This window comes from Phodopus roborovskii, unplaced genomic scaffold, assembly GCF_943737965.1.
Source record: "Phodopus roborovskii unplaced genomic scaffold, PHOROB, whole genome shotgun sequence".
In the NCBI taxonomy this organism is placed as follows: Eukaryota; Metazoa; Chordata; class Mammalia; order Rodentia; family Cricetidae; genus Phodopus; species Phodopus roborovskii.
In genome coordinates, this window is record NW_026126550.1 from 2614616 (window position 1) to 2629145 (window position 14530).

The 14530-nt window shown below is 43.2% G+C and overlaps 1 protein-coding gene and 2 non-coding genes across 3 annotated transcripts in view; 1 reads left to right on the forward strand and 2 right to left on the reverse strand.

The window, feature by feature from the left end:
* Nucleotides 1-7991: 7991 nt before the first annotated feature.
* On the reverse strand, nucleotides 7992-8070 carry LOC127234385 (small Cajal body-specific RNA 18). The gene has a single exon (XR_007835583.1). It is a non-coding gene; the product is annotated as a small Cajal body-specific RNA 18 (non-coding RNA).
* An 88-nt stretch (nucleotides 8071-8158) lies between these two features.
* On the reverse strand, nucleotides 8159-8298 carry LOC127234386 (small Cajal body-specific RNA 17). The gene has a single exon (XR_007835584.1). It is a non-coding gene; the product is annotated as a small Cajal body-specific RNA 17 (non-coding RNA).
* A 458-nt stretch (nucleotides 8299-8756) lies between these two features.
* Nucleotides 8757-14530, forward strand: part of Acaa2 (acetyl-CoA acyltransferase 2) — a 36048-nt gene continuing 30274 nt past the window's right edge. The window contains exon 1 of the mRNA XM_051201261.1: nucleotides 8757-8833. Coding sequence (XP_051057218.1) covers nucleotides 8818-8833 — 16 coding nt within the window. The 5' untranslated portion in view covers nucleotides 8757-8817. The remainder of the gene's footprint in view (nucleotides 8834-14530) is intronic.

The window sequence follows — 14530 nt, forward strand, 5'->3', positions numbered from 1 at the left end:
GAGTGGAAGTGCCTAGCTTTGATCTTTGTATATAACTGGAAAGAAAATGTCCAAATTAAGATAATATTAAAAAAATAATGACATAAATTGCCTTTGTGGGTCTTTCAACAAAGAGTAATATGAATGCCATAAAAATTACATATGTTGATAAACCAAAGGTGTGGATGAACTTGTAGTGAGGTGTTTTAAGAACAAACTGTGGGCCTGAACCTCTGCAGAAGTTTCCCCAAAGTATTGACTGCTGCTGGTAAATAGGAGATGGTGGTACGGCTGACCTCCGCACTAAACATGCTGTATACCATTTCTAAGCAAACAGGATGACGCAGACCCTGATAAGCTTGACTTCTTGCCATAGTCTCAGGTTTGTGAGAGTTACATAATGCCATCACAGATACCAAGTGTGAGAAAGGTAGACAAATAGTTTCCAGTGCTAGCCAATGCCCTGGGGCCAGCAAAGCTTCCACAACAATGTAAGTATGAAAAATAGCAGATGGGAATAGATAACTTTTATTTGCAGGTATAAAAGCCAAACCAGGGTGAAAGCTTTTAACTTCCCCTATGTCACTAAACCTTCAACAAGGGCCTCACAGTATGCTATGGACTCCAGGCCCCAAGAGCAGAAGGGAAACAGACTTCAGTTTCAGAACCCAATTGTCTGAAGGAGAATGCATGATCACTAAGTTATAATCCAAAGGTTTATGGTTTGTTTTTTCTTTAACTGCTTAGAGAAAACTTTCCCTTCTCAAGTTATTTTCAACTTTTTTTTCAAACTTTAAAATCAATGTAAATACTCTACTATGAAATAAACATTTAAAAGAATATTTAATAATAATGGAACAGGCTTATGTATTTGCTGCTCTTATGCTTTTGTTTTGCTGTGGGTGCTTTTTTCAGACTCAAGAACAAAGATTTAGTTGGACAACTATATATTCTTTCTACCGATTTTTATAAGCAATATTTATTAAAAGTATGCACTGTCCCTGACAGTTCAGGTTGTTTGCAAATCATACAGGAGCCTCATTATCACACTGAGATTTCTCCATACTTTAGAAGACCTCTCTGAGTGTCTCCCAGTTTAGAAGGTTCCTGGGAATACAGTGACTCCAAGCCCTAGAATCCTCTGTCTTTACAGGACTGTGTCCCTAGTCCTCCTTGCCTGGTGGGCCAGAACAAGAAACAGCACCTGGCTTGAGATTAAGTTTGACAACAAATGCATTGTTATCTGCATTATCCCTTCTGTGTCAACAGTAAGCACCCCAACTAATCTTGAGTGTTTGTCCCCAAGAGCAGTGTGCAGCCCCCCCCCCACACACACACCTGGCACTTAGGTGTCTGTCTCTAAGAGCAGCCTACCACCTTCAGTTACAGCCCTTGATAACTATACCAGACCTTTCAACCACCAAAAGCAAATTCTTTGGAAAGCCAATTTTAAACAACTGGGTCCATGGCTACCTCTTTAAAGTTGGTTATGAATAGAATTTGTTTATTAATACACTTTAGAGTTCAAAATTGACTCATGTATAGACTGTCCTTAACCCCCAAGAACACCAAAAATGCCTTATTAAGCATTTTTAAGAAGTGGTGTCTTCCCAAATGTGGCTCTCTGCCCACATACAGTTTGAAGCCATCTCCTCATCCCAAGCAGCCCCATGTGGGTTGTGACTCTCCTGTCACTGATTGGTCAGGAAGTGCAAAGGCTCACTAAATAAAAGCTTAGCAATTAGACACAGAGGAAGATGATCACTAATCCTCTCTACAGCCTAAGAAACAACATCTTTAGTTTTTCCAGAAACCAGGAGTTTCCACTGGAGCTGTACTGACATTACAGTGGTTGATGAGCAACTACATCTTCCCTGTTTCATTGCAAACCTGAAGGGTGAAAAAGTACCTTGTGAGAATTTTTTTTTAAACACTTTTGTTCTGTGTATTTTCCCCCCAGTGCTGGGGATTGAACCCAGGTCCTCAGGCATATCATTAGAGCACACTACCCCAGAGCCTCCCTCAGCAATGGGTTCCCTTCCCCTTTTAAAGGTAGTTTTAAACACGCCCCAGTTTCACAAAATCAATATCTTTAAATATATGCAACACAAGTTTGAACTCTTCTCTAGGTATCTTTGCTTGCTTATCTTTCTATCATGTGCCTTTAGCAGTTGCTGAAATAACCTGTGTACCACTTATTCTCTGAAAGAGTTGCTGTGGGATAAACCTAATGTTCGGTGTAGGTAGCACCCTGTAGACTTCCCATTCATCTCATGAAGCAAGCACCTTAAAAACTAACCACTATTCATAAGTCTACCTTTTGTATTTTAAGTGCTATCGCCCAGGTACTACCCACCTCCCTATAGAAATGTTGCATTTCCACATAAATTAGTTGTCACTAAAGCAGACAAGCATGTGATCTGTGCACATCCTCCCCGGGCTAACCCCGCTGCAGTTAAGAGAGGCAGCACCTGTAGGCTCGCCTGACTAACCCAGTGGTAAGCTTTAACCCCCTTTCCATGGAACACGGCAGGAGTTCCTTCCTGATATTCCTTAGGATCAAATGTTAAGGCTCTTGTGAAAATTAGGAGTTTGGAGACTATAGGTCCCTAAAATCTACCACTAATTTAACTTTTAGAGCCCTAATGAATGCATTGATATTTACAGCATCAAACTGGAATCCAATTCTTTTTCATATACTAGTTCCCAAACACTTGAGCACTATGAGTGAGTGGTGGCTAACTGTGCTAGCATAGGGCCTTCATTTCTCCTCAAAGCATTTCAAGTTGATCTCTACAGTTAGCTTGCTATGAGTCAAATACCCAAAATTGCCCTTTTTTTTTTTTTTTAACACATTGGTCCCATAATCACAGAATTACAAGATATAGGAAAATTAAAGGATAATGCCAATGACAAACAAGATTGTTTTCTCTTATGACCATCATTGGATATGAAAAATTGTCTTTTCTAAAACAAGAATTGGGACAGCAAGATGGCTCAATGGGTAAGAGTAGATGCCATGGAAGCCTGACAACCTGTGTTTGATCCCCAGAGCCCACAGTGAAAGGTCTTACACACAGGCACATGTCTGCACACTCACACACTGTAACAGAGTACATTCCAACAAAGGGAATCAACAGGATGGAATTGGGCTACTGTCTGAAAGCATACTGGTAAGAAGCCAATTTGCATATAATGTTTTGCAATCAGCTGGCATTTAGCTAAAGGCCTGCCTCTCAAAGAGTTAACAAAATATTCAGGGGTAAATGTAACACTGCAGAAGAAATACTACTGAAAAAAAATTTTTTTTTTCATTTTGGACAAGTCTGTAAACTACAGCTTTGTTATAGGAAAACGCTTATAATGGTTGCTGTAATTATTCAGCTGTGAACAAAAATTTGTGGAAATAAATACTTTTGAATAAAGTGGTGTGCCAAATCTGAACAAAATTTAAGATGTCAGCTTGACTAAAAGTAGTACTGACTAAAGTCTTTTTTTTTTTAAAGATTTGTATGTATGAGTGTATGCATATGTACCTGTATAAGTGTGTACACACATGTGTGAGGTGTGTGCACTGTGTTCTCAATCATTCTATCATTCTGCCTATTTCTTCAGGGCAGAGACTCATCCCTGAACCTGGGACTCTGTTTCCTGTTGGGCTGGAAGCCCCTGTGACTCTTTTAGCTTGAGTTTGCTGGGTCACCTAGCTTGTTAGGTGGGCACTGGAAACTGAAGTCTGTCCTTGTGAATTTTGAGCAAGTACTTTTAACTTAAGCCATCTCTCTAGCCTCATGGTGTGTGTGCATGTGTGTCTGTCTGTTTGCATGTGTGTGTTTGCATGTGTGTGTGCATGTGTATGTGCATGTGTGTGTCTGTGTTTGTGTTTGCATGTGTGTCTGTCTGCCTCTGTGTGTGCGCGCAAGTGTGTCGTCTGTGTTTGTGTGTGTGTCTGTTTGTCTCTGTGTGTGTGTGTGTATGTGTGTATGGTGTGTGTACACACCTGCCCATGCCAGTTCAGGTGAGGGAAGGATGCTCAGTACCTTCCTCATCACTCTCTACCTTATTTCACTGAGACAAGGTCTCTCGTTGGACTGGGACCTCACTTCCTGGGGCTAGGCGGCAAGCTGCCAATACCCACTCATCTGTCTCCTCGTACTGGGGTTACAAATATGCCTGTGCATCCTGCTTTTCTGTGTGTGATGTGGATTTGAACTCAGGTCCTACTACTTACACAGCACATGTTCTCTGTTATCCAGAGCCACCTCCCCAGCCCCTACTTTTAATGTTTCCTTGAGAACTTAATTCTGAAGTATTGATTCAGTTATGCATGGGGTCAGTACACAGCCACCTGTAAGCTGGAGATGGGAAAGGATGTGCTCTAGAACAGTGATTCTCAACCTGTGGGTCATGACCCCATTGGAGGTCAAATAATTTCACACGGGTCACCTAAGATCATTGGTGGGGGAACATTTATATTACAATTCTTAACAATAGTAAAATTACAGTTATGAAGTAGCAACAATAATTTTTTGGCTGGGGGTCACCACAACATGAGGAACCATATTAAAGGGTCACAGCATTAGGAAGATTGAGAACCACTGGTCTGGAAGATAAAATTTATTGAGCAATTACTCTGGAGCTATAAAGAATTCAAGGCAGTTTGGGTATAAGAAAAATTAGCATGTCAATAAGGAATAATAGAGCCTAGAGACAAACCAAACAAATTGTATGCTGAACTACAGTAGAGAAGACATTAAGCTGGTAGTAACATTTTCTGAGATCTCAGAAATAATTTCCACTGATAAAAGGACACCACCATGTTGTCAGCTCCATCCTATCAAGATCTCAGTGTCTTTTTTAATGTGAAAAATTGACAAGCTCATTCTAAAATCTCTATGGAACAGCAAAAGCTCCTTGAGAAGATGGGAAGCCTTTCCCCAGCGAGTCAGCTATGTGAGACTGGCATGGACTCAAATATGGAAGTCTTACTTCCTCCCTAGGAAAAAGCATCAAAATCGCCTGGGAACTGATAAAGGTCACATCCCCAGCCCTTCCCACACTTACAAAACAAGGCATCTCCATGGCTGGCTGATACTCTCAGATATACATCTCTAGGAACCTCTATTGAAATACTCTTAGTAGACAGAGGTGTAGCTCAGAGGTAGAGGGCATGTGCAGCTCTGCATTTTAAGAAACGGTAATGTTCACAATGTATTAGTGAAGTCTCTGGACCCAGAGTCCAACCAGAGGATGGGAGTCCTTTTCTCTGGCAACTGGCAGTAGAGTACACTTTAATGAAGCCTTCACCTGATCCTCCAGGCTAGGCTTTAACAGTTTACATTAGCTGTATTTACATGTGAAACCCTTACCACCCAATGGCTGAGAAAGGAAGGCAGCTCCAAATCCAGGACCTGGCTAAGGCCCATATGGTTGGTAGTACCAGATAGACACATGATCTTATAAAATGCCAACACCTACTGTGACTGATGTGAGATGAAACAAGACAACTTTGTAAGTTCACCTAAGTACAAAAAAATGGAAACCATGGCATACTAATCATCCCAGCTACAAGGGACTGTAGCTTCTTCACAAAGTGTGGCTTTAGCCAAGCTCTAATCTTACAGATTATTCCATAGGCACTACAAGGTTTTCTCACAGAGTGTATACAACAGCATTCCCATAAATTGTATTGGACCAGGTCTCTATTCTTTTGTTTTGAGATAAGGTAACCTGGCTGGCCTAGTACTTACTGATCCCCAGCTCCAGACAGGAGCTCCTGCTTCTTTGGAGCCTAAATCAAACACCAAATCCTAACACCTTCTTGCTGAGATACCAACCAATTCCCTGAGGTATGCCCTGGGTGTGCACTTTCCCGCCTATTGTGAACATTAACCACAAGTGTGTTTCAGAACCCATCTGACTGAAAGATATCAAAACTGTTGTCTTCCCTGATCAACATTTTTGCTTTACAGAGTGACCTTGTACTCAAGGATGTATCAAGATTTGTTCTGTATTGGTACATGACATTTTAAGAAAGGCTTATAAGAATCTGCAAATAGCCTGAGACAAATAGAGAAGAAAAACACTTTCAACTCATGTCTAAGACAATGCCTCGCAGCTACTGGAACTCATCAAGACAGGGTAAACTTAAAATAAGCAAGCTCTCAAATCAACATCTATCACTTCATGTCTATAGTTTGTTTATCCTTGTTTGACAACTTGAACTTCCTGGAGAGCAAATACTTGCTATAAGTAAAAACCATACCCAAGCTATTATTTGCCTTATAATTAAAGTTCTCACCAAGGCAGACTGTGTGTATGTGCAAGCTTTCCACTTGCACTGTCACTATAGGGGTTGGGGTTTGACACAGGTCCTACTATGTAGTCCATGCTGACATGATGGACTTCCTATCTTCCACAGCCTCTCAAGTGCTATGATTATAGGTATGCACCACAGACTCACAATCATACATTTGTTGTAAAACTACTGCAGCTCCAAAGGACTTTGCTTGCTTTCCTCTGCTGCCAGTACTGTACCTCCTGTCAATGCTGATTATAGGAAAGCATGGAAAAATGACTCAGAAAGAGTGGGAGGAAGGACGGAGCCGCACAGCTGAGATCCTGGACGATCTTAACCGTAGAATTTATAGATTTGGAATGGATTCACTAATTTCCAACTTTGTTAACACTGTATCTTCCCCTCCAAAATTAACTACAGAAAGAGATAACACTGCATCTCTAAAAACATTGGAGGCTTAACCTGTAAGGACACAATACCAGGCTGGGATCTTAGAAGTCTGTTGTGGAGGCCCCTGTAACATTTTGGAAGGTATAGTGTTACAGGTGTACCTGTCTAAATAACTAACTACTTTAGAGATACTTCTAAGTAATTTTGTAGCTTGGTTAAAAGATACTCCCTCCCCCTTTCCGTAAGTCTCCATAAATGGGAAAACAGTACAGAGTATAATACACTTTCCCATTCCTCAGTAATATTTTTGCCACTTATTTTTCTTCTTACTGTTTATATGCATCTCTATTCCTGAATGACTTTAGTCGTAGATACTGCAACTAAACATTTCTGTGCATGACTACAAACAAAACAAAACAAAGCCTCCAAAAGCCAGTCTCCTACTGCCAATTAATTTTGGGGTTGTCTTGCTGTGATTAGATTCAGGCCATTCCGGGGAGGAATCCTACTTAAGTGAATTATGTTCTCCTCACAAGGGAGTCCATGATCTTATTGGTGATTCTAAGTTTGATCATCTGGTTAAGAGAGCACCTCACTTCCTTTTCTGATACTGAAACTGCAGATATACACATACCTGTCTGAGTATGTACTAACTTTTCATGGTAAACCTGGAAGCCCCTCTTAGTGGTGACTTGGAAGGAGAATAAAATAGAGGAACACATGCAAGAGCGCAGATATTTGTTCGCCTAGCTTGAGCTTTGTAGGCATGTAGGCATGCATGAAAACTCCAAAGAGAGCTGTAAATAAACTTGTGCTCAAGGGTTCTCAGGATGAAGTAAACTCAACTTTTTTTTTTTTAAATAAGGTTTTAATGAGTAGGTGTGAAATTGCAAACAGTAGCTTCCTTGCACAAACCTTTCCACATTTCTGCATTCTTTAAAGTTTTCACACATACACAAAATTAAGTTAAAGCTATGAGTAGTGGGGCACGCCTTTAATCTCAGCATTTAGGCCGATCTTGTAGCTTGAAGCTAGCCTAGTCTACAAGATGAGTTCCAGAACAGCAGGAAACCCTGTCTTCAAAACAAATAAATAAACAAACAAAAAAAAAAAAAAGAGAGAGGAGGGAAAAGGATTAGGTTTAAATCACAGTCCCCACCACATACACAAGGCTAGATCGTGGAGCAGGCAGTCTGAGGAGTTAAAACTAAGCAACAGCGCACCCACGCCCTGTTCCCATTTCCAGGCTGCTCGGTGCCGGGTGTCGGGAAGCGGGCCTGTGCTCTCAACCTCCCCTCCCTGCCCAGGCCGCCTCCTGCTCGCCCGGCCTCAGTGTTCGCAGCACACTCCATCACCTGGTTCCCAGAACTCAGATTGCGCAGTGGTCACGTCATCATCGGCAGGGCTCAAACAGGCAGCGTGGGCATCCCTAAACCGGAGCCCCCCACCCAGCATCACCTCCCCCTCGGCCCCTCATCCCTCAGCTCCCCGCGCCGGGTCCCCGGGCCCCATCACCTGCCACGTTTTCATAATCCTCTCAGGCTCCAGACCAGCAGCGCCGGCCACGTGAGGCCTGATCATATAAGGAAAATACCTCGGGCTCACACGGGGCTGGGTCGGGGACCCAGTCGCGCCCTGCTCTACCGAGCTCCCCACCCTTTCTCTAGACGCCCAGCTACCCGCTGTTGAAGCCCCCTAGACAAAGCAGGGCCCCAGCCATCGGACTGCGCAGGCGCAGGGTCAGCCGATCCCAGCGCAACGCCGCCAGCCCCGCCCCCTGCCGTCGGCCCGCCCACTTCCCGTCTGCGGGGGGGAGGAGGGAGATTGGGGTCTTGGCGCCAACTCTATTCTGCCAAGCTCGCCCCTAGAGACGGACCGAGGGCGGGGTTTTAGAAGCCAGGGATAGGCCAGATGGGTGTGTGGCCGGGTCATCCCTGGTTCCCAGGGGAGGGGCGCCGGGCAGGAGTAGCAAGGATTAGGGTAACCTTGACCCTGGCGGCGCTGGAGTTGGGGAGCTGGCGTGGGGGGAGGGATGTAGGGGAAAGGGCAGGGGCGCGGCCTCGCGGGGCGCCGCCCACACTCTTAAGGCTAGGCTAGGGAGGGTGCCCCTGCGACGTCGTGACTGCCCCGCGGAGTAACTGAGCTTTACCATGGCGCTGCTACGAGGTGAGCCCCGCGCCCTTGGTGACCCTGATCCCGGGCTTCGGCTCCTGAGCTCTGCGGGCAGGCCGAGGTGGCTGGCGGGTGCTGGTCATTCCCGGGACCAGGGTCGGGCGGACATTGTTTGCATTGAGGAGGAAACTCCGCAGAAGGCACGGGCGACAGGGATTTCGGTGCGGTTTCCAGAGGACAGGCTAAAGACCAGGATTGGCTATGCTCCTGACCTTGGAGGTCGCTGGCGTGATAGTGAATTCTTTCTTAACTCTGCGGGAAAACGTGGTGGTGCCAGAAACCCTCGGTGGCCTGGGCCAGAGCAGGTGTGCACCGAAGCGCGGAGGCCTGTCTCAGCCACCGTGTGCGGGAACATAATATTCCCCAAGGGGCTTCAGGGAACCTCCACTGGGGTGTCCTGACCCCTCAAAATAATTGAGAAACTCCATCTTACTCCTTTTCTCTTCCGTTCCTTTAATGGGAGCGACTGCAGACAAGTGCAGGCCCTCAGTACATAACTACAGGGTTATTGTTTTAAGAAATGCCAAACTCCTTTTTCGTAGCAACTCATCACAGGAAACGGAATTTTAACTTAGAGACCCGAGTCTCTGTTGACCATGAGGGTGAAAGAATGCATATCAAATCCCGGAGGTAGGAGAAGACTTCACGTGACATTAAAACCATTTTGGTGATGCAAATACAAAGTGGGCTCTGCGGGGGGTTAGCATAAACCCAGGGCACTGCTAGGCAAGGCAACGTTTCAAACCCGGAGGGCACAGTGGTCGCTACTCTTGTCTCGATTTCCTCCAGGCTCTGGCGCTGCTTTTAAAATAAAGGCCGTCAGGCAATAACTTTGACTCTTGTGACTCGAGTTTGACAGTAAGGTGGCGATAGATAGAGTGTGGTGGGTAAATGTGAAGGAAGGGTCAAGTGACAAGAAGTTCGGTCCTGTGGAACTTCTTTACTGTGGGCGATATTACTTGGTTTGGGGGGTGGGGGTGGGGACTGGGGAAGAAAGGCTTGGAACGATTGAGAATTCGTTTTGGATGAAGCTTTTGAAGCCTATGAAGTACATAAAGGGGAGATGTCAGCAGGCACTGGTTAGTGGCATCTGGAAGTCAAAGGAGCCTAAGAGACATGTGACTTAGCCAAGTGAAATGTGGGATAATATGCAGGGTATCACTGTTGCCACACTTTTCTGATCATACAGACTCCTTTGAAATTTTAACGAAAACAGCAAACATATTAAGGAAAAGCAATGTCCGTGTTAAAGAAATAAAAGGTGTGTGTGTGTGTGTGTTAGATTGTGTTGATGTCTTTCCATTTCCCTGCCTTTCACTAGGACATGAATGTCCAGAAATGCAAGTGATGGCCTGTCACAGGCAGGTAGCAGGTAGCGAGCATGAGCAGAAAACCTTAAGCCTGAAGTAGTGACTGCTATGGGCTAGTTAGAAGATGAGGCTGGTGAGGACTAAGGCCACAGGACTGAGTGTTCTAAGGAAGACACATTTGAGTGACTCTGGCGCGGTTCTCAACCTTCCTAATGCTCCAACCCTTTGACACAGTTCCTCATGCTATGGTGACCCAACCACAAAATTATTTTCTTTGATACTTTATTATAACTGTAATTTTGCTACAGTTATGAATCGTAATATAAATATCTGTTTTCCAATGATCTTAATCAACACCTGTGAAAGGGTTGTGAATCAAAGGGGTGGTGACCCAAACCCAAAGGTTGAGAAACACTGTTAACAACCACTTACTTCATTCTTTGGCAAGAAAATTCACCTGGTAGTGTTAATTCTACTCTCCCATAGCTGTGTTGGAAAGGTTCAGAACCCTTCAAGCAAGCAGGCAGCGCTGCCAATTTACTTTTGAAACAAATGGATGACTAGCAGTTTTCCTTGGTTGTTGTTGATAGTTATTCCCCAAAATGAGAACTTATGTAGTAAAGTTCACACTCAAGTCGATACAGTTTATGTTTCCCCCTGAGGTTCTGATTCCATGTTCTTTGGATTAATGTCTCCTATCTTAAGGCTTTTTGTTTGGTATTGTCATTTAGAAGTTTTTGGCATATGAATTCTCAGAGCACTTTAGATTTTAATTTAATATTAAAGTTTTCTAGACCTTTAAATATCCACATATTGGCTTGGTATTGAAATGGCTTATGAAATAACCCTGTAAGATTTCATCTTTGTATCACATGCCAGGTTATGTTTTAAATAGTTGGACTAATATAGTTAGAATGAGTTTGTAGTCAGGATCACTAGGAAGAAGCAGTAATACAGGGAAAGGGAAGTTTATGGAATTGGTTTTATTTCCCCACATTCTTCTTTGTTAATATCACTTATTTCACTATTAATACTTCATATGTATTAATGAAAGGGACTTGTGAAGAAACTTGAAATTAGCCTCATTTTTTTTTCTTCAAGATCATCTATGATCATTCCATTTTCCATGTACATAAGGTACCCACCCCATCACTCAGTGTTTAAAATCCCCTTGTTGTGGGGCTGGAGAGATGGCTCAGTGGTTAAGAGCATGTACTGGTCTTGGAGAGAACCTGAAATTTGATCCCAACACACCCATCACATTAGTAACTCTGGCTCAGCCCACTCCCCCTTTCTTCCATGGGTACTACACTCAATAATTAAAATAAAAATCTTCTTAAAATCCTTGTTTTGGGATTTCAAAAGTTTCACAGTAATGTGCCAGGGTGTGGGAGGAAGGTGTATGTGAAATGTATATTCTGTTTGGGCTTCATTAAATTTGAACCTATAAATTTGAATTTTACCAAATTTAGAGAATTTACATTTTGTATTTCTTCATATTGTTTTCTTCCGATTCCTTTTCATCACTGTGGTACTATAACAGCTGTTGGTGCACTTACTTTTTTGTAATAGACTTTTGTTGAGCAGTTTGGAATTTACAGAATGTACAGCCCATTACTATATGGCAATTTGCCTAATAGTTAACATCATTACCATGGTAAGCCTGGCATTACCATGGAACGTCTGGGGGTTTTGTTTGTTTTGTTTGATTGGGGGTGGTGTTTTGTTTTCTGGGGGGGTTGTTGTTGGTTTTTGGTTTTCTTGGGACAGGGTTTCTCTTTGAAGCCACTGGCTGTCCTGGAGCTCTGTAGACAAGGATGGCCTTGAATTTAGAGATTCGCCTACCTTTGGCTCCTAAATGCTTCTGGGATTAAAGGTGTGCACCATCATGCCTGCATTACATTTGTTACAACTGATTAGCTAATATTGACACATTGTTATTTACCAAAGTCCATAATTTACATCAAGGTCCACACTTTGTTAGACTCAGTGCTTTGAGTTTTGACAAATGTATAAATGGCACATATCATCCCCATAATGCAGAGAAAGATTTTTTGGCCCTAAAAATTCCATGTCCCACCTGTTCCCTCCTGTCTCTGAGCCCTTTCCCCAGTTCTTATTTTTGTACTATCTGTAGTGTTGCCTTTTCCACACATTGTGAAGTAAGAACATATAGTGTGTGGCATTTTCAGACTGACTTCATTTCACTTAGCAGTGTGTACAAAAGATTATGTATTTTATTGTCAAAATAGAATTCCATCTTATATATGACACTTAGATATATTACATGTCAAAGATCATCCATGTGTGTAGGCTTTCAAATCACTTGGGAAAATGCTAAGTCTCAGAATCTCTAGAGCATGTGGTTAAGCTATGTTTTTTTTGGATTTTTTTTAATTTAATTTTATATAACAAAGTCCAATAAAATGAAAAAAAAATTTGTACACAATATTTGGGAATTTGGGCGTCGTTCTTTCCAAACTACTTCCTGCTGGTAAGGGGCGCTGTCTTGGGGGATTCGAAGAAGATTCAGATATCCTGGCTATAGTCTGTAGGGCTGTTTTGTCCAGCTGTTTTGAATGTAGGATCAGCTTGTACTCTGTATCTGGCGGTCTGGCGTGATCAAACCACAATAGTCTGGAAGGAATCCACATCTTTTTATTTTCTGTGGAAACAAAAAAATAGAAGTCCTTTTCCCCAGTAACTTGTCCTTCAACTTAAATTTTGGAGTCAAAGCATTTTTTTTTAATTTAATTTATTATTTTACATGTCGATCCCAGTTCCCTCTCCCTCCCTCCCTCCCCCCAGCCCTCCCTCTCTCCTTCCCTCCCTTTTACCCTCTCTGCCCTCTCACATGCACTCTAAACACCCTCCCCTCCCATCCCCCCACCCCAATTCCATATGTAGGGGAATGCCATCCAGTTGGGGTCATGTAGATCTGACAGGTCCTGTGAAGTAGGGACTAGGGCTTCTCTCCTGTCTCTAGATTAAGGCAGTCATCCCTCCATGGGGGATATGTTTGCAAAATCCTTTTGTGCACCAGGGATACATCCTGGCTCCACTGTCTGAGGTCTCCCAGACTGCTCAGTCCTTCTGGCTGAGACCCATATTCAGGGGGGCCTGAGTCAGTCCCATGCTGGCTTCCCAGTTATCAGTCTAGTGGCCGTCATCTCCTCCTTGTTCAGGTAAGCTGTCTCTATGTGTTTCTGTCGCATGGTCTTGTCCTCTCCATCTTCATCTGGGTTCTAGTTTGACTCAGTGTTTATGTATGGGTGTTTGATCCTGTTTTCAACAGGCATTAGTTGAGGGCTTCATGGAGAAGTTAGTTATTGATCTCACTCTCCTGGAAGGGCATTTATGATAGCCTTTCCATGGAAGCTGAGATTGTTAGTTGGGAGCAGTCTTGTAGTTCTCTCGACCTTTCTTTGTGTTCAATTTTATCCTCAAACGAATATTGGCTCCCTCTCCTATGTTCTCTCTCTCTGTCTCTGTCTCTCTCTCTCTCCTATCCTCCATTCCTAACCAGGCTCAATCCTCCTGGTCGCACATACCTTCCTCTCCTCCCCCTCATTTTCTCCTACTTCTCTCTCCATGAGCTGTCCTCCCCCACTTCACCTGAGCTCTGGGGGACTTGTCCCTTCCCAGTTCTGTGAGGGACTTTATATGAATCTCTTAGAATACACCTTGTATCCTAGTTTGTCTGGTGATGTGAAATATAGGCCGGTGACCATTTGATCTAGGTCTAAAATCCATATATGAGTGAGTACACATACTGTGTTCCTCTTTTTGTGACTGGGTTACCTCATTCAGGATGGTTTCTTCAAGTGCCATCCACTTGCCTGCGAATTTCAAGATACCATTATTTTTTTCTTCAGAGTAGTATTCCATTGTGTAGATGTGCCACATCTTCATTAACCATTCTTCAATTGAGGGGCATCTAGGTTGCTTCCAGGTTCTTGCTATTACAAATAGTGCTGCTATGAACATAGTTGAACAGATGTCTTTGTTGCATGGATGTGAATCCTTTGGGTATATGCCTAAGAGGGGGATTGCCGGGTCCTGTGGTAAACTAATTCCCATTTTCCTGAGGAACCGCCATACTGATCTCCAAAATGGCTGTATGAGTTTGCACTCCCACCAGCAGTGGAGGAGTGTTCCACTTTCTCCACATCCTCTCCAACATAAGTCATTACTGGTGTTTCTAATTTTAGCCATTCTGGCAGGGGTATGATGGTATCTCAAAGTTGTTTTGATTTGCATTTCCCTGATAGCTAAGGATGTGGAGCATTTTCTTTCAGCCTTTTTGATTTCCTCCATTGAGAATTCTTTCTTCAGTTCTGTACCCCATTTTTTAATAGGGTTATTTGGCGTTTTGTTGACT